This window comes from Didymosphaeria variabile (genome assembly GCF_027946475.1).
Source record: "Didymosphaeria variabile strain IMI 356815 chromosome Unknown scaffold_4, whole genome shotgun sequence".
In the NCBI taxonomy this organism is placed as follows: Eukaryota; Fungi; Ascomycota; class Dothideomycetes; order Pleosporales; family Didymosphaeriaceae; genus Didymosphaeria; species Didymosphaeria variabile.
This window is the reverse complement of record NW_026611623.1, coordinates 2,958,638-2,977,528: the sequence shown is the minus strand read 5'-3', so window position 1 is coordinate 2,977,528 and position 18,891 is coordinate 2,958,638. Positions and strand designations below refer to the sequence as shown.

At 53.1% G+C, this 18,891-nt stretch overlaps 6 protein-coding genes across 6 annotated transcripts; 3 read left to right on the top strand and 3 right to left on the bottom strand.

Moving 5' to 3' along the window:
• Positions 1 to 195: 195 nt before the first annotated feature.
• On the bottom strand, positions 196 to 1,533 carry N0V89_005895 (uncharacterized protein; the record flags this gene model as incomplete). Its single annotated transcript, XM_056214669.1, has 4 exons — positions 196 to 332; positions 385 to 1,252; positions 1,304 to 1,410; positions 1,458 to 1,533. 4 exons carry the CDS (start codon positions 1,531 to 1,533, stop codon positions 196 to 198), a joined length of 1,188 nt encoding a protein of 395 aa, XP_056071936.1.
• Positions 1,534 to 1,792: 259 nt separating this feature from the next.
• N0V89_005894 (uncharacterized protein) lies at positions 1,793 to 3,055 on the top strand (the record flags this gene model as incomplete). Its single annotated transcript, XM_056214668.1, has 3 exons — positions 1,793 to 1,797; positions 2,268 to 2,563; positions 2,613 to 3,055. 3 exons carry the CDS (start codon positions 1,793 to 1,795, stop codon positions 3,053 to 3,055), a joined length of 744 nt encoding a protein of 247 aa, XP_056071935.1.
• Positions 3,056 to 8,901: 5,846 nt separating this feature from the next.
• SMY2 (kinesin-like protein) lies at positions 8,902 to 13,899 on the top strand (the record flags this gene model as incomplete). Its single annotated transcript, XM_056214667.1, has 4 exons — positions 8,902 to 8,978; positions 9,151 to 9,577; positions 9,639 to 13,533; positions 13,583 to 13,899. 4 exons carry the CDS (start codon positions 8,902 to 8,904, stop codon positions 13,897 to 13,899), a joined length of 4,716 nt encoding a protein of 1,571 aa, XP_056071934.1.
• Positions 13,900 to 14,730: 831 nt separating this feature from the next.
• Positions 14,731 to 16,147, bottom strand: N0V89_005892 (uncharacterized protein; the record flags this gene model as incomplete). The annotated part of the gene is made up of 3 exons (XM_056214666.1): positions 14,731 to 15,451; positions 15,500 to 16,025; positions 16,141 to 16,147. 3 exons carry the CDS (start codon positions 16,145 to 16,147, stop codon positions 14,731 to 14,733), a joined length of 1,254 nt encoding a protein of 417 aa, XP_056071933.1.
• Positions 16,148 to 17,090: 943 nt separating this feature from the next.
• FIS1 (mitochondrial membrane protein) lies at positions 17,091 to 17,662 on the bottom strand (the record flags this gene model as incomplete). The annotated part of the gene is made up of 3 exons (XM_056214665.1): positions 17,091 to 17,420; positions 17,477 to 17,589; positions 17,644 to 17,662. The coding sequence occupies 3 exons, from the start codon at positions 17,660 to 17,662 to the stop codon at positions 17,091 to 17,093; spliced, it is 462 nt and encodes a 153-aa protein (XP_056071932.1).
• A 344-nt stretch (positions 17,663 to 18,006) lies between these two features.
• Positions 18,007 to 18,705, top strand: spc24 (putative kinetochore protein spc24; the record flags this gene model as incomplete). The annotated part of the gene is made up of 3 exons (XM_056214664.1): positions 18,007 to 18,033; positions 18,085 to 18,476; positions 18,534 to 18,705. 3 exons carry the CDS (start codon positions 18,007 to 18,009, stop codon positions 18,703 to 18,705), a joined length of 591 nt encoding a protein of 196 aa, XP_056071931.1.
• Between the last annotated feature and the right edge of the window lie 186 nt (positions 18,706 to 18,891).

Sequence of the window (18,891 nt, the reverse complement as noted above, 5' to 3'; positions counted from 1 at the left end):
GCATGGAAGCTGTCCAGTGATCGACCGCTAGCGCTCCTTCGGGCGTGGCGCAACATGATCCGATCATGGACACGTGCATGAACGTTGTCTAGATTCACATGTACATAATGCACATAACACCGAATTTCGCGGGCGCCCATGTTGGTGATTAGATCTGTTTCGATAAGGTTCGTTGTGAACGGGTATAATAAATGTTTAAAACGAATCATCAAGATCAGCCCGCCGCCGGACTACACTAGGGCTATCCTCGTCCATCCCGCCCGTCGAATCTGTGATATCGCCTCCAGCTGTCAAGAGTAGATCCTCTACGATACGCCTGCTAGCTTCGCGAGCTATGGAAATGTTAACAGATGCCTGAAGTCAAGATGTGCGTATGGTACTTACCAGGCGTCTGATACAACTTGCTTTGCGGGACATGGAACTGCACTGTCTTCGGTGGAGAAAAGTCCAAATCATCGTCGTCACTGTCACTATCAAATATGTTGCCTCCCGTTTTCGTGACGCTGAAGGCCTGCTTCCCTTTGCCAGGTGTCTGCACGCTCACACCTGGCGTCCGTGGGGTCTTCATCGGTGAAAAGATGTCGGCACGCAATTGTGGTGCTGGCGATGAGGGCGGAGATGAATCGTCGGCCCAGTCCGGCAGTGCACTTGTCTTCTCGCGAGGCGTTGGTGCACCCCGCCGAGCAGTCATGGGTGTGAAAGCACCTGTCGGCTTGTACTTTCTCGGACTGATGAGCGGAGTCGCTTGAATGCGGTATGTCTTGTCAAGCACATGGTGCAGGAGTGGGCCCTGGTCTGCGGGTGCTTTCTTTCCCGAAGTCGGAGGTATAAATGGCGAAGAATCAAATTGTCCGGCCATATCCGGCAATGCGTCCGTCTTGCCAGGCGTTGTGGGTTCAAGCTTAGGTGTTCGAGATCCCAGCACCTCACGCCTAAGATTTTCGTATGGAGAGGAGAACTCAGCGAATTGAGGTTGTTGTCCGCTTGTGTGCGGCGCTCGTGGTGTACTGTGCGCATGTGCGAGAGAGGGCGATTCCAGCTCTGAAGTGTCTTCCATATCCGACTGTGAAGAAGGCCGTCGCTGTGGGGTGGTTGCTGCGCCGGTCACAGTATCGTCCCCGTCGACCGTCTCGTCCTCATACGTCTGTGACTGCTGTGTCGTATCTTCGTGCGCAGTTGTTTCGTCGGGATCCTCCGCTTCATAGCCGGAGAGGGAGACGTTTGCGCTGGCTTCAAAGAATGTCTTCCAAAACTGGACGGGTCAGTGACCGTTGGATCTTTCTCGTTGCATAGGTCTGTCTACCTTCGATCCTTCCCAGACGGCTTCAGAATGCTTGCCATATTGTTCAACAATCGGAAGAATGCTAGTCGTCACGATGCGGTGCGCGCGGCTGAAGTTGTGGTCGATTTCTTTCGCTGTCAGTTACGCATGTGGGGTAGAAGAAGTGTTTGTTTACCTTGTAGCGTCAGGGTTATTGACTGTTCTAGTCGCTCCAATTCTTCGGTAAGAGACAGATTGCGCTGCGGCGCCATGCTTTGGCGAGACATGTTGGAGTACTGAGTACTTTGATTGTTCGCTAGAGTTGCGGTTGGGTTTCAATGTTGACGCGCCTCGGGAGGAGTACTCGCGAAATACGCCAACGCAGAAGGAGCTAGCCCGTGCGCCTTCCCCGCCATCGCCGCAACCTCGCTGCTCGACCCCAAGGCCTACGAGATGAAAGAGGTCGAGTTGGTTTCCGTTGAGCTATCCGAACATCTTGAAATGAATCCTACCGAATATCGCAATCCGACAATGACGTATGTAAGGCTTCCAATTGCAACCATACATGTTAATTCCAGAGGACCTCTAGCTCTCAGTTTTGCACCACTTATACGCCATCTTCGTTGAAGAGGGGTTAGTGTTTGCTCCGTATAGCCGACGACCTTACTAGTAGTAGCAGATGGTGCATTGCGGAGAAATATGTAGATCCACGGCTACAAAACTACCAAGCCATCGTTATCCACTCGTGCTCGACCTCGTCTCTGGTGCTTTGACTATTTCACTACATTATGACCTTCCGTATACCAGCTAGAACATTATGGCAAGCTTTGCCAAAGCTTGCGGTTACACGAGTCGCAGCACCGACGTCTAGTCCAATTCGAAGATATGCCGTACCAGCAACGGAACAACGACCCAACAACAACCGTACAGCAATTGTCACCGGCTCAGCACGCGGAATGTGAGGCTTTCAACTTCCCGCAGACCTGAGCTCTTCTAACCTCCACAGCGGCAAAGCGATCGCTTTCCGGCTTGCACGAGATGGCTATGACATCTGCGTGAACGACATCCCCGCAAACCAATCTGAAGCCGACGCCGTAGTCAAAGAAATCCAGAGCATGGGACGAAGCGCAATCGCAGTCGCAGCCGACGTCTCTAACCTTTCTGAAGTGGAAAAGTTGGTCGAGACCAGCGTCAATGAATTAGGTCCGCTGGACACGATGGTCGCCAATGCCGGAATTGCCCAGGTCAAGGCGCTGCTCGATCTGACGGAACAGGATCTGAAGCGGATGTTTGAGATCAATGGTAGGCTACCCTTTTCTGATCGAGGTTGGGGAGAGCTAATGGCTGCTAGTTTTCGGTGTGTTTAATTGCTACACAACGGCCGCCAAACAGATGATCAGGCAGGGCGGTGGAGGCAAACTCCTCGGCGCCGCGTCTATCGTGGCTTTCAAACCTTTTGCCCTGCTTTCTCACTACAGCGCCTCTAAATGGGCTGTACGTGGTATGACGCAGGCTTTCGCCATGGAGATGGCAGAACACAAGATCACCGTCAATGCATATGCACCTGGTATTGTGGGGACGGCTATGTGGGATCTCATTGATGAGGAATTGGGCAAGAAGAACGGGGCGAAGAAGGGGGACACAATCAAGAAGTATAGTGGTGAATTGATAGCCCTGGGTCGGACCAGTGTACCCGAGGACGTGAGCAGCACTGTGAGTTTTCTGTGTTCGAGGGACTCAGACTACATGACGGGACAGACTATCGTCATCGATGGTGGAATCATTTTCACCTGAACGTTTAAAGGAGCTCTCCTTTCGATGCTTGCCATCCGTGCTTGTTTGTGAGTGCGCGTGTGAACGATTGTAGCGCCAAAGACGTGGAACACGCATGTCCTACCAAGCTCGTGCGACCACTGCCACGCTTTTCATAATAAGAAAACCTCATCATACAGAGGTTCATGACACTTTGTACATCACTCACCGTTGTGGCACCTCATCGTCATGTCATGCTACCCCCACTTCCCTCACGATAACATCCCCTACAGACCGGTCAATATCCACATAACCAACACTCCCACATCTTAATCCAGGCTCCACTCCCCGTACACAACACTCATTCCCACTGTAATGAAAACGATGAGATCAGAAGGAAGATAACGGAGCTAGACTATCGGCTCAAAGGGGTAGACGAGCTGATGGGGCAGGTCAAGCGGAGCATGGAGGACATGAAGCAAAGCATGGAACAACAATGCGTCGCGTTGGACAGCCTAATGAGGAGGATGCAGGAAGATGTTACGGGGCTAATGGAAAGGGCGAGGAACGGTTACAGGGATGGTGCGAGAGGGGTGGGAAGGAGGAGAACTGGGTTTGAGCGGGCGGTGACGGAGTCGTAGGTGCAAGGGTTCTTGGAAGGAAGCGTATTTAGGGCGAGGACCGAGGCGTATTCGTGAGTTTTCATAGCAATCGTAATGCAAAGAAATGCAATGTGGACCCTTTTCACTGTTGTTAGACATTCTTCACGATGACAAGTGGTATGTACCTCACGCTTACCATGAAGGTCCGTTTCAGGGTTAGTGTCACCACACATCACATGTGATTGCTGTGGGCATCACGTGAAGCTTTCATGGTCTTAGTGGCACTGCATCGCTCACTCCTTCATGCAACCAATATAGCGTACCACTTCTACCAGTATGCTGTCACTAATATTGTTGCCACGCGAGTAGCGAGATGAGATCTTTTCGCTGTCGGCAGCTCCGCACTGAAATCCTCGAGCGCGCGTCAGAAGCCGACATTTCTTGCCTTCCGAATCTCTTTGTCGTTGATGAAGAGAAGATATGGTTGACGTGGCTTTTTGTGCCTGCGTTAAGATTACCTATGCTCGAACAGCTTGAGATCCATACACGAAGCCAGCGCGACTGAGGTGATCAATAGGCTGCATCCCCCAGGACCGATGATTTTATCAAAACTTCTAGAACGCAGGCCGGAGATCTTTTGTATAGATTTTTTGCTCTAGGTCTCGCCGGAACTTCCAGATGGCAACCGCCAGGATTTGTGGACAGGAGCACGTTATGACACCTTTTATGTTGAGCACGGATTGATCCCTTACTACTGCATTCGCTATCTCGAATTCCACTTCACGCCCACTCCCTATGAGGAAAACGACCAAGGTCCCTCCATTCTCATCGAAGACCACAGGAGTGACCGGATGGATGTTGTAGAAATAATTGTAATACACACTGCTATATTCCCAATTCGAAAGCATCCTGGATGTAAATCAACATCAAAGCGAATAGGATAGATCTTATCCATGTGTAAAGACAAGAGCTGATTTCGTGACCCGAGTAATGTGGCTGAGAGCTTTGTGGCGTCCCATAATGCCAGCTGGTCGGATGTAGATAAGATATATCGGGGCTTTGCCGTGGATATTGCTGGGATAAATTCACCTCTGAAGGAAGACATGAAGAGACTCTTGTCAAGACGTGAGGCAAACAGGCTCTAGAAGAGCGTCTGCTACCATAGGTTCCAGGTGCGCGCCGGTACCATACGAGAGCAACCCCTTACAGACTCAGGAAAAAGCATCCGGTTGTTAACACCAGCTAATCCGACTGTGTTATCCGAAGGAACACCCTGCATGTATCATCATAAAAGTCCGCACTGAGATGTCGGAATAGCTCATCTTCTTCTTGGAAGACCAGTCTCGGGACGTTTTGTACCCTGAAGAATCTAGGACACGACAACCGGGTGTCGCAAACCACCAGTCCGAAAGTGCGTTCGAAAAGTTCGTCTTCGCGATTATGACTGATCACAGAACATTTCCCTTCAAGAGCTTGTACGTTGCGTTGACTACAAGGCTAAAACAAAGCGAATCGAAATTATGGAACATCAAGAAAGATTCAAACGACGCTGGTCAGTCAGGATGCCACTAGCTACAATTCCTACGAATGCAGAGAAGGATATGGGGATACATCGTGGTTTCGTGCATAGAACCAGGAATTGGATCAGGTATTGTATGGTGGTATCCCCAGATCTACCTAGATACAGCACACTTCCTAATGCGCGAAAGATTCCACGAGAATGACAAATCCACCTCACATACTTAACGTGTTAGCGTATTGTGTCTACTCCTAGACTCTAGCCTCTAGAAACATATATCAGAGCAACAAGTCCCAACCCCGTCTCCTTCACGTCCGCCGCCCCTCCATCTTCCTAGCACACTTGCCACAGAAAGGTGGATATACCTTCTTCTCCCATAGCCGAGGACAGAATCTGAGATAAGGGTTGTTGCTAAGAAGGGTGGTTACGCTGCGTAGGCGGTAGTGACGTGTAGGTAAGAGGTGGCAGGGGTGGAAGAGAACCTCAGTGTGGTTTGGAGAGCAGGTATAGTTGTATGCGAAGAGGAGGCACATGATTGACTGGTAAATGGTCGGGTTAAGTGATGGGTGAGGGTGAGGGTGAGGGCATGTACGGTGAGGTTGTCGTGTCTTGCTTCTGAGGCTGATGGTAAAGGAAGTGAACTAGAAAAGTGCTGGATTATTGAGCACACAGATTTCAACACATCCGCCTCAAAGATGTACGTTAACCCAATCGTAGTTGGTACTGATATACCTACCTATCAGATACCACTCGCATACAGGCACTTCAATGGCCGATCCGATGCTCTGTTTTTGCTACTTGCTCTGGCATAGCATGGGTAACTGTTGGTGACTAGGGAAAGGTACTATAGCCACCCGCCGATTTACACCCGCCGGCGATCCCGCACCCTACGGCCCAACTATACCCACCACTTAAACTGCCTCACCCCTTCTCCACCTGCTTATCCACTCAATCTGTTTGGTCGTAGTCAATCAACATATACTATCAAGTAGAGCAATCGGTACTTCGCTGCCGTCCTCTGATCTCACCAAACGAACTATGCCCGGTGGTAATGGCACATACGATGTCTGCAGCGGTTTGACATGTATTCTACGGGTCGTTTGGTAAGTGATTCGGACGCTGGAAGCAACGTTGGCACCCGCGAGGTTGCAATTGGGTAGATTGTGGTACGAAGCGCGTGAGCAGGACACACAGCGTCGTACATAGGTTATTGACAGGATGGGAGGACAAACGCGGGTAAGATAGGGCTGTGTGTGGGGCGGACAAGTGGATGTCATTGGGTCAGCACCCGCGTCAGGGAAGCCAGAGGCCGAGAGCAAACCTAGAATGGCGGCGCTGGGTTTGGGGAGATTCATGGGCATGAGGAGGCTACTGAAGGGCAGGGAAATATTGGACTGAGGTTAACTGACGCGGAAAGTTGTCGATTCCAATCGAGGGAGTATATCAGCCAAATGTGGTGTCACAACAAATTCAGGTTTGATTTTGTTCCAAGACTATCTCATGATGGTCTTCGACTCGAAACAATATAGCAAACCGTTAGCAAGAACAGGCGAAGGCATTACTAGAGGACATGAGACAGAGGACGAAGCAGACAATGAATTTCCATGGGAAAGAGCACACGGGGCTGACAGTCAGGTGAAACTTAGTGAACGTCAGATTCTCGTGTTAGTACCTATAGCCAGTTCGACCGTGTCTATTTCCCCTGTAGCCATAACGACCGTAACCATAAACGTCCGAATCATCATCGAAGTCGTCAAATTCACTGTCATCCTCTTCAAGATCGTCAAATGCGTCTCCTTCCCAGTCGTCATCGTCATCATCATCATCGTCCTCGTCGCCGTCACCCCAGTCTCGATAGCTTCTATAGCCTCTAGTCCACCTGTCGTTCGGTGAGGGATAATAGCTGTCTTCAAAGTCGCTTTCTTCATAGTCTTCCTCAGATAGGTCGTCGTCGTAATCGTAGTATGAACTTCGACCGTACGGTCGACGTCGGCTTCGGAGGGGTGAGTAAGCGGGATATCTTGATTGATATTGCTGCCTGGGTCTGCCTACGCCGCGGCCATAGTCATATGTCGGCCAAGAAGGATAACGTGAGTAGGGACTGCGGTACTGAGTTGCCCGCCCGCCAAATCGCGGTAAAGGGGAGAACGACTGTCGACCATAGCCGCCATAGCCATAGTTGCCACCGCTGTAGGTTGAATGTCTAAAACGGGATGCCCGTGGATTACCAAAACCCCCACGGCCCAGCAAGTTTCGATAAGAGTTCAAGGACATTCTTCCATCCCACCTACCGCTCATCGCATCCTGCTGCTGCGCATGAAACCTGTTGTAGGAATAACGGGGACCGCTCAGCGGGTCGCGGAGGCTCTTTCCCCAAGGATCTCGACGTGGAACCAGAGCCATTTTATGTGGATTGAACGGCGACGATGGATGAAAACGTGCGATCGCGTTCTTGTGTCGTTTTCCCTTTCTAGGAAAAGGCATACGATATATCAGCAACTTTGAGGCTTGGTTTGTTTGAATACTCAGTCGATCTGGTAAAGTCGTCACTCGTCAGATGCAGCGGGGTCGGGAAGGAAAATCGAGAGTGTAGAGAATGCGGAGAAGAGATAAGGACGAACAGAGTCAAGTGATGGGCACCGTGCTAGACGAGTGGAAGGGAACGATCGGTGAGTAGCAAACTGTGTGAGTTGGGTGAAGTTTGAGCCCCTGAGCTGCTGGTGACGTGGGGCTTCAACATGTTGCTGGGCTCCTTATAAACCATCTTTTGAGCTCGCCAGTCGCGACATCGTGGAGCTAGCTGTCAATAGCATTTCTAGATCAGTACTACACCTAAGGATATAGTGTGAGGTTCAGCCTGTGGTATACGAGCGAGCCAGCAGAGGGCTATGGTCTGTCCATCGTGCGGATGTGGCTGAGTGGTCGGTGATACTGAGCAGGCCGATAGCAAACATTTCCCTGCGCGACCAGTGGCATTGGATGTGAGCGCGGACGGCAAAAGGAGCAAACTTTCTTTACGTGAAAACGACACGATCATGGTAGAGAGATGCGATGATCGTGATGAGGCAGGTGGGTATACCAGGACAGAAAGAGCTGGAATATTAACTCGAGAAAGAAGAAACGCAAGTAGAGCTTGCAAACTTGAAGAGCAAAGTCAGCAATCAAGCTTATACTGGGCTATATCAAACACCTGCCCCGTTGTTCGCGCGTTCCAAAGGGGCGGAGTGACGCGCATTTGTGTCGGATCGTTGAGGCATGCGTGCCACGGCGGCACCTTCGCAAGTGTTGAGGGCACTGTCGGACAGGTACGACCCGCAGAACTCGTCGCACAATAGGAGATGGGCAGCTCGAAACAGCAACAATGTCCGACACGAAGGCGATGCAGGGTGTCGTGACAGATGCTATGCGAGGCTGCTGACTAGTGTTGTCGCGTGCGCCTTCGGACGCGTTGAGATGACGACGGGGGGGTTGGTTTGACGAAAATTAAAGCTATGCACGTGACCTCGCCTGTGGAGACTGACTTCAATGTTCTTTTGGGGCGACTCTACGGCAGAGCTTCTTCCTTGTGGCTTTCGACACAGCTCCCATCCTCTGTACTACACACGCACGTGAACGATAATATCGCCCTCCTCTCATTCGCACCCAGCTGTAAGCTCGCTACTTCTCCCGCGGTCGCACCTACCTACTACAAACTCGCCGCATTTCCATCTCTTCTCGCCCTTGACAGCGCGCTGCTCGATCGGGACTCCTCTACAACACCTTTTGCCATGGCACCTGCATCTTTCGCGTCTGCTGCAGCAGGAACCAACGCCAGCTCCTCGCGGGCAGATTCGGGCGGAGACTGGTAAGTGCAGCCGCTCCCTGCCTCGTACCTTTCATGCATACACGATACGTCTTCGCATAGCTACCACAGACTCGCTTCCCCGCACAATACACCTATCACTAGTCAACATAACCAATACTCTCGCTACAAACATGCCGCTTGATCTTGTTTCCGCTCAGTCTAACGTTCGCAGGCCTCGACGCACGAATGGTGCCACGCAAACATTCCGCCGACCCTCACATGCACCAACCCTCTCCGGCTCCACAGCGCAGACCTCTTCCCGCGACGTCAGCGCCACCCAAAACACATCAGCCTCAGTCCCCGGCGTATACGTGCCGCCACATGCTCAGTCCGGCCGCTCTGGCGAGGGCCGGTACGCTCGAGACCAGATGATCAACCTTTTCCGGTCGCATCGGGAGTTGGATGAGTTGAGGGACGGCCTCTCGGATCTCTACGTTGGCAACTGGGAACCGAACATCACGAATGGTACCTCCGGCTCCAATTGGGGCCGGAAGGACGATCATGGTAGGGAGGGTCAAGGCGGGGTCGACCTGTGCTGGGATAGGGACGGGAACGTTCTACCGCTCAGTCTATCCAACCTGAGTGAGGATGAGAGAGAGGTAATTTGACCCCGCGCTACGGTTGTTTGCTCCCATATCTAACATTGGGTTCCTCGCTTAGGTGTTCAACTCATCCGTCAACTCACCTCTGAAACCGCCCGCGCAGAACACGAACAAGGACGGCACACCGAAAGAAGGGCTGTCCCTACGCAAGACCTCTATCTCGACAAGCGGGCCGTATGGCGTGTCATCCCCCACCAGCGCTCGGCCAGGTACCCGTCGCCGTGACACGGGCGATGCCTTTCCGTTCCCCTCGAGCGGGCTAGCATCGCCGTCAACATCTAGGTTCGCAAGAGAGGAGTCAAGCGCTGTGACCCCACCGCCAGCTTTGGTGCGACGGCGTACTGACTTCAAGGAACAAGCTCCCTCGACTGAGGAACGTGACAAGGACAAGAACGCAGCTGAAAATGCTGGTCTGCTTGGAACTCTGAAGCGCACAGCGACTGGAGGGTTGGGTTCGAGTAACGCTAATTCCCCGTGGAGTGCCGCGCAAAGTGGCGGCTTTTCACCAATGGGCGCGTTTGGTAGCTTCGTAGCTCCCCAATCTGAAAAGAAGCCGGGGTTTGGAAGCGTTCGCGGCGAGAGCAGGTTCAAGGGTCTCATGAATAAGGGTAGTCTCGAGGATGTCGGAAAGGGTCCGGCGGAGAAAGCGTCTTTGGGGAACCTTGGAGCCGTCACCGAGGCCGATCCATCTTGGACGGATACTCGTTCGAATCGACCGACCAGTCACGACACCGACCCTTACGCTGAGGACGATCTCCGTACTGGAAGTGCAGCTTTGGGCGGTGGACAGGACCTGAGCCCTCCTCGCCAGCAGGGCCAAGGAGCCTTCGGGACGCCTCAACGGCTAGATGCTCGTGATGATACTGGTTTTTCACATTTTGGCATGACCGCAGATAACACAGGCTTGCGCGACATCTTCCACGGAAGGGACAATTTCGCTCATCAAACGCCGCACCACCGCGGTGGAGAACGCCACGAGCCCATGAGCCCGACGGACACGAACCCATTTGCGAGTCCCGACCATGTTAGACACGATCATCATGAAGATGCAGATTCGGATGGATCTGAGCCGCAGAACGCTCATTATCCTGGGATGGGTAGCTTTCAGGTGGATCACCAGGCAGGATCTGGTTTCCACCAACACCAATTCGGCGGTCTTGGAGGCCTTGGAAGAGTACCTGGACCCTTTGAGGTTGCGGCAAGTGATCGTAGCCAGACTTCAAGCGTAGGACCTTCACGTGGATTTCCTACGCTTCCAGGTTTGGGCGGTCTACCGGGGCTGGGCGGTGCATCTGCGTGGTCTACTGGCCAGCCATCCATCGGCACACCCGTTCAAGAACGTGGTTTAAGAGGCGGTCTGGATGGCCTATTTGGAAACGTAGGAGAAGCACAGTCGCCGAGTTTAGCAGGGCTTGGCAGCAGCTCACTTTTTGGCTCCGGCCACGCTGGAACGTTCGGTCGGTCGAGTAAACTAGGCTCTCTTTTCCCCACTGCTATGCAGGAACAGATGCGGACGGGCGATCAAGGACGACCTCTTGACGACAACTCCAGCCAAGGGGATCGTCAACAGAGCATGACCGGGACCTTTGGGCGTGGCGCTTTCGGTGGTCAAGGTTCTGGCAGTGCTTTGCCCCCTCGCGATACCGAAAGCCCATTTCGAAGCGGTCGTAACCTATTTGACGACTTCTCAGGAGGTCATCATGAGGATTCAATTGGGCCCGGGTTCGGCCCATCCTCAGCCACTAACTCCTCTAACCTGCCCACGACTTCTTTATCGATGGCTGCGCTAAATCAGACCCGAACGGCACACCCCTCAGCCCAAACTCCTGGAATCAATAGTCCAGCATCGAACATACCTCCGCCTCCCCAGCAACGCACGATGGTCATGCCAGATAGGATGCGGTGGATCTATCGTGATCCTTCGGGAGGTATACAAGGCCCTTTCTCTGGACTGGAGATGCACGATTGGTACAAGGCAGGTTACTTTTCACCTGAGTTGTTAGTGAAGAAGCAGGAGGATCCAGACTACGAACCCTTGCTGCAGCTCATCCGTCGCATCGGAAACTCTAGGGAACCTTTCCTTGTGCCTCAAATTGGGATACCGCACGGCTCTCCATCTTCTACAACCGCGCCAGGAACTACTTGGACAGGAAATGCCCCTGCTGGCCCGAATGGAGGCGCCCAGCCACCATTTGCTAACTCATTTCCAAGCTTTGGTACCACGTTGACCGCCGAGCAACAGAATGCGCTTGAGCGCCGAAAGCAAGAGGAACAATACCTGATGGCCCGCCAAAAGGAACATCTTGCTGCGCAACAAGCGCTGGCCAAGCAGCAGATGGGATTAGGTTCGCACGGCATCCTGCCCCATCAGCTTCAACACCATTCCAGTGCACACAGTCTTCACAGCCAGCCAAGTTATGGTAGCATTACTTCTCCCGGCGGCTACCAACCGTCTCCCGGTCAAGGACCCCTTCCTGGTGGTGCGGCTGTCCCCGGTCTGCTCGACAACGCTTTTAGACCGACGCCCGTCCCCGGTCTAGGACCCATTGGTCCCAACGTTGACGCGCTGGGGAATATTCGAGAGGAAGACCTGACTTCAGTGATGGACCGACTCAACCTTGGCCGCACTGCTCAGCCGTCCTTTGGCGGTGCTCCACCTCAATTTGGTCAGCAACAGCAGGACTCCAACGCGCAAGCTCAACAAGTTGTTCAAATGCTTAATGACCGTGCCCGTCTCCAGCGTGAACAAGCTGAGCATGACGCCCTGCAGCGACTTGCCCCCAACGAACGACAGGCTGCTCAAGCATCTGCAGATCGATTGCAACAATTTCAGGACCTTAGGGTACAGACCGATCTCGGACAGTCTACAGTTCTGCCTCCCCCCGAGGGCGTGATTGGAAAACCAACTGCTTCTACTGCCGAGCATTCCAGTCTGGACTCTCAACCGGAGCATGCGCAAGACAAGATAGCACACCCGACACAGTCAGATGAGCTAACTGCTACACATTCTGAACCTCTATCTTTGACTGAACAAGTTCAGAAGGCGGCTTCGGCTAAGCAAACGCCCCAACCTCAATCGGCTTGGAATAAGGTCGAGCCAGCGATCCATCCTTTCCCTCCGCCGCCATCTCAGTCGCCGCTCCCTGCACCCGCGGCACAGAGGAAGCCCATAGTCGCTGATTCACTTGCGGGAGAGTCACGATCTCGTTCTGAAACGCCTTCAGCAGACACTCCTAGCGCATCGATCGCCCCATGGGCCAAGGAGCCATCAGAGGCACCTCGCGGCCCTTCGCTGAAGGAGATCCAAGAAGCGGAGGCTCGGAAGGCTGCTGAACGCGAAGCAATTATCGCCGCAGCTCGTCGCGAAGCCTATGAGAAGGAACTGGCCGCTCAAGCTCAGGCTTCAGTGCCTCAACCTGGCCTCCCCTCCAGCTCTACATGGGCAAGCGGAGCTTCGCCTGTAACGCCTGGAGCTGGAGCTGGAAACGCATCCGCCTGGGCCAAGCCACTGGCCGGCAAGACGCCTGGCCAAACAACTGCTGCGGGGAAGAAGACGCTTCAGCAAATTCAGAAGGAGGAAGAGGCTCGCAAGCAGAGAGCTGCCGCTCAAGCCACTGCGAACGCATTCAGTGCTGCCACACAAAGCCTAGCCTCCGGAAAGCGATATGCCGACCTTGCCAGCAAGCAGTCAGCTGCTCCCCCTCCAGCGGCTGCTGGTGGCGCCTGGACCACTGTGGGATCTAGTGGTAAGGCCAAAGCACCAATTGCTTCACCCGCTCCTCCGCCTGCCGTTCGGTCTGCCAGCAGCAGTGTGGTTCCAGCTGTGATTAAGAAGCCTGCCGTGACCCGTAGCACTACGAGCGGTCAAGCTAGTGGACAAGCCAATGCTCAAGAGGAGTTCAAGAAATGGGCTGTCGCAGAGGTTCGCGGTGATCTCAACAAGAGCATCAATGGTAAGTTGCTTGCATCAACCATTTATCGTCATTGTCTAACCAGGAACAGCCGAGGAATTCATTGCTTCACTGCTCACCTTTCCGCCTGAACTCGAGCTCATCACAGAATCAGTTCACGCCGCTACCCATAACATTGATAGCCGTCATTTCGCCGAAGAGTTTTTGCGCCGCCGTAAGTTGGCCGACAAGGGCATCATCGATGAGCGTAACACGTCAAGCCCGGCAGAGAATAAGTCTGGCGGCGGATGGAGCGAGGTCGCTAAGAAGAGCAATACAAGTGCACAGCAGCAGCAGCAACAACAGAGCACGCTCGACAGTGGTAACTTCAAGGTCGTTGCTGCCAAGAAGAAGGGCGCGAAGCGCTAGGAGGCTACCTTATATGTTCCGGAGGTATCGCATGTGAATGAAACGAGATATCATCATTTGGATCCGGTGGTGAATCCGAATGAGGAAGATCGAAGAGCTAAGCGGGCGAAGAGGGAGAGGAGATAAGGGCAGTTGGCTTTCTTGTATAATGCGTCGAAGGGCAAGGAGAAGAGAAGGGGGGGGGGGGGATGTTTACCTCAAGGAGGTTGATAAGAAGGATGATGATAAACAAGGTGACGTTTTGCATGTCCAGCGTACTTCAACGCAGCGGTACTCGTGTTGGCTGCTACAATTAGCGCACAATGATACAGCCATGCAAGCATTTCACTTGTTTAACCATCCGGCTAATTCCGTGGCTAGATGACCATCCTTATTCCTTCCCATGTAATCACTATCGTACTCTACATAACACATATGCCGCAGAACCAGAAGCCATGGTCACGATGGAAAAATAAAGATGAGATAAGGTACAGTGAACGCTATTCAAACAATCAGGGGAATCCATATGAAAGCCATGCATGCGCCGGGAAACATGCCTTTATCCAAACCTAACGCCAGAAGTGCTTGCGCTTAACGACCATCTACAATACCCCCAGTAAGATGGCGAGGGATCAGGAACGGAAACCCGACAACTCGTGACTCGACTGGGCACTGTTACTCGGACCGTCGACGTCGTCGCATACGGGTCAGAACCCCTTCGACTCCATCCATGATTTCAGATGCCGTCCTGCTCCTCTGGCGTATCCGTGCTCTATGGCCGCCATGACTATGTCGCGCTATGTTGCAAAAAGATCAGCTCAATTCGAGTCAAAAAGATGGCAATGGTGGCAATCATGGCCACCAACCCCTTCGCTCCGCCGCACTTGAATTGTTATTTGATGCGTCGTTCGCATTAGACTGGCCTTGCTGTGCACTGGAACCGGCACCAGGCGGCGAGCTTCCCGGAACAACGAACGGATTATTCGAGGTGCCTTCTCCAATGACGCCAAAAGCGCCGGGCATGTTCACGGTAGGATCGGCGCCCGAAGACGTGGAGCCTGCAGTCGCGCCTGCACTTGACGACGCGTCTTTAGGACCGTTCTCGTCCGTCTTCGTGATGCCTTTGCGACAGTGAGGACACGTATCGTGCTCCTTCAGCCAAGCAGAAACACACTGGTGGTGGAACCAGTGCCTGCACGGTAGCTCCGTGACCTCCTCTTCCGGCGCGACGGAATCCATGCATATACTACAATCTGCGTTTCCATCATCACCGAGCATGTCTATTGTGATCTTCTTCCGGGGGAGGGCGTCGATGTCGGCTTGGGAAGCTGGGCCTGGAGCGTTGCTATTGGCGGTTTGCTCCATAAGCTGTGAGACGATGCGGTCCATGGCTTCTTGGGAGGTGACGAAATCTCCATGTTGGCCGCCGCTGAGGGCTGCGAAGAGGCCCATGAGAGGGTCCATGGGCATACCACCGAAGGCTTGTCCTGGAGAGCCATGGGGATGATTGTGTCCTGGCACTTGACCGGCTGCGTTGGGGTCTCCGAAGGCTGCGAATAATTCAGAGAGGACACTGCGATTCTTAGCACATAGAATAAATTTACGAATGCGATCAACTTACTTGTTGAGGCCATCGACTGGCTCCAGACGCGGGCCTGGGTTGTTGCTATCACGAGGATGAAGACGTGCGCCAGATGAATATGTGAACCTATGTACATGGGGGCCACCTTCTGGATCAGGACGTGGTGTCGAGCGGCCTTGACCATCGCCCGCCTCAGCCTGCCCTTGTTGCCGCATCGCTCCAGCATTGGATATCAAGTTTGAGAGAAACGAAGTGATTCCACCTATGGTATTGGGACCGTTGCCGTTCTGTCCATACGCGGCTCCCGAGAGCGGAATAGTCTGGTGTATTGTAGCGGAGAAGTGGTATCTGCCCGGACCGGTGTTTTGTATTCGCGTGTTCTGGAATTGCGGCATTTGGCTGATGTCTGCCTCCTCCGGATCGTCATCATCAACCGCCCGGAAAGGGTTGTGGCCACGGAACAGACTGTGCGGATCGGCTTCTTCTAACGACGGCATCGATCCATCATCGTCGTCGGTATGCTCGTGGCCGTACATGTCGTTATCGCGCGGGTCGTTTCCATCTTCTATCTACAGTTGCATGTTAGCTCACGATCTTTTGGCACGGCTGAAGGTGCGCCCACAATTTCGGTAAACTCTGACCCGCACTCCGGGCAGATTATGCCTCGCTCGTCGCGATACCACTCATCATGGCACTCGTGGCAGAACATCATCTCCCGCTGGCCGGCGCTCGGCCGGGTTGGCGTTGACTCGCTCATGGTGGCGGGGTACGGCTGCGGGGAAAGGGCGCGAGAAGGAGGATAGGTCCTAGGTAGCTGGTGTATATGAGCACACAAAGCGCGTAGGTAAAGAGAAAAGGCGCTCACGTATAGTGTGCAGCGAGGGAAGCTGCTGCTGAGCTATGCAGGGCACCTGGGCAACAGTCTTGTCATGCGCCTGCTTCCAATGATTCGAGTGGCTAGGAGGGCTGTGGCGTTGTACAACTGCAGGAATACGCAAGAAACACAGGTGACGGCACGAAGGTCGCGTGGGGACCAGAATGGAAAGAGTTGCTTATGAGAAGCCGCGGGCGACTTTTTGTGCCAGGAACCTTGGATGGTGAGCTCGGCCAGTGACGTTGTCTTGGAACCGATCGATCAACGTTTCGGCAAAGGGTCCGCCGATGATCCCGCAACGCCTCTATCCAGGATCGTCAAAACTGCGCGCAGAGCTGGGAAAGAAGGAAGAACGGTATAAGGGTTGTAGGGTAGGCTTTGTGTCGCTTTGTCATTCAAGTCAAGCGCGCTTGTCGTTCTGACTCCGTTTGTCGAACACCTGTCTGGAGCCTCTTCTACGAAATTCTACGTGCTTCTGCTTTGCACAACTCACTCACAGGACAGACGACAGCTCACCAACTGTTAGACAGAGACACTGAGATCCCCGCATCTTACCACCGTATTTGTTCATGCTCTTTGAGTACATTTTTGCGTAGTAGAGAATTTCGGATCATGCCCCATATGCGGTACCCACCATACCGTTAACAGCTGTACATTCTAGAGCCAAGCTAGAAACCCTAACGCCTATGCAAACTTCGCAGAAGGTATCACATTGTGCACCTGTTTACTCCCTCTCCATCATCACCGCTCGGAGTCTCATCTCCTCCTTGATCCCTTCAACAAGAACGTGCCCACCAGTCCCGCCGCAACAGCAATACCTCCCACAACTGCTGCGCCCATAAGTCCCTCCTTCGTAACCTTATCGTCAATCAGATCCTTCAAGCTCCCAGCCTGCAAATTCGCCGGCTCCAACTCCAATAATAGCTCGTTGTACCGCCGCGCTTCGGCGTAGTTGCCGAGCTTGTAGTTGCCCAAGGCGAGGTAGTAGAGGCATTCGCGCCGTCGTTCGCGGGAGTTGCGGAAGATTTCGGATAGCAAGCGCACGCCTTCTTGTTGTTCGCCGCGGGCGTTGGACTTTATGAGACCCTTCGGAGAAATCAGATGTGGACTTTGGGATAGGTAGCCGAAGTGAGAACACGTACCCAAGCGTAGTTGAATTTGGTCTGTAGACCAACATATTCTCCTTCTTTTTCGTATTGCGCGCGTAAGACTTGAAGCTCTTCTGGCTTGAGCGGCGACTCGACATCGGCAGCATCTAGCATGTGTCAGTAAGCTTCCAGTATCCAGCGCTCACCCACAGCAGACTTACATGGTAACGAGGGCGACATTATTCAAATGTGTGCGTATCGCAGAGTCTGAATGAAGTCTGTAGGATCCTACGATTCGATGTCCAAAAGTGCAGGCGGTAAGGATTCAATGTCGAGCGCGGATGACTTTCGGTTGTGAGTGACGTACGCTCGTGCCACTGCGCCACGAAGTGTGGCGGAAGGTGCAGCCCAGTGTGGTTGCCGTGCAACGCTCGGGCCACTAAACACCACATGTCAACACCACAACCGCGACTTGGCGACGTCGCTTTACGAACCAAAGTATAATCTTGCTGATACAATACCTTTGTTAACCAAACTACGCGAAACCACTCAGCACGTAGCCGCGACACGCAAATCTCATCATAATGCTTCTCGACGAGGACCCCGCTTCCGTATGCTCTTCTGCCCTGCCTAGCTACTCTATAACTAACAGTTGTATACAGCTCATCGCGCAATGCACATCGCACTTCAAACTTGACAGCGACCGCTCTTCGCTTCTCCGCATTTCGGACTCCCTTGGGACGCTCTCCTCCTTCCGCCAGCAACACATGTCCTCCCTGCAGTCTACGCTCACACGACTCAACCGCACGCATCAGACCTTGTCCTCAAACCACAACCACACACTGTCGCATCACAATCCGACCACGCACGCAGCTGAAATCTTACGTCTGGACACGGAGAAATTCAAGATTGCGAAGCAAGCAAGCGATCTCGAAATGGAGGGTGAGAGGCTCGAGGGCGAGTTGAGCAGATTGGGCGGTGTACTAGGGGATCTGGAGGCCGAAGGGGTAGAGGGCGGAGAGAGAGAAAAGGGACCCGAGGAAGACGCTACGGTGTATGTCGTCTTCAGCATGCGCGGCTCGAGAACATTGCTTGCTAACTTCTCATATAGACTGAAGCTGAAGGTATATCGGTCACTTGGTATCGACGTCGAAGCCGACACTACGGGCCAATACAACAAGGCCGTTATCCGCAACGCTGCGAAGGGTGATGTTCACGTCGTCAACATCGACCCCAAGTTTTCTCGCAACTTCTACACAAATTACTTCTGGCGGACTATGTAAGACCTCGCGATATAGGGGAGATGTCATAATGGGGTTCTAGGTGTTCGTTGGGACAACTTCACGGATTTGAAGCATGATTGGGACGTTGAAGGCGTTCGTGTATACCCTGGTAGTACTCAATTGTGAAGCGATTTTTGAACATGACTTGTAATGGTGGGCTGGCAGTGATGCATGCGAAATGGTTTA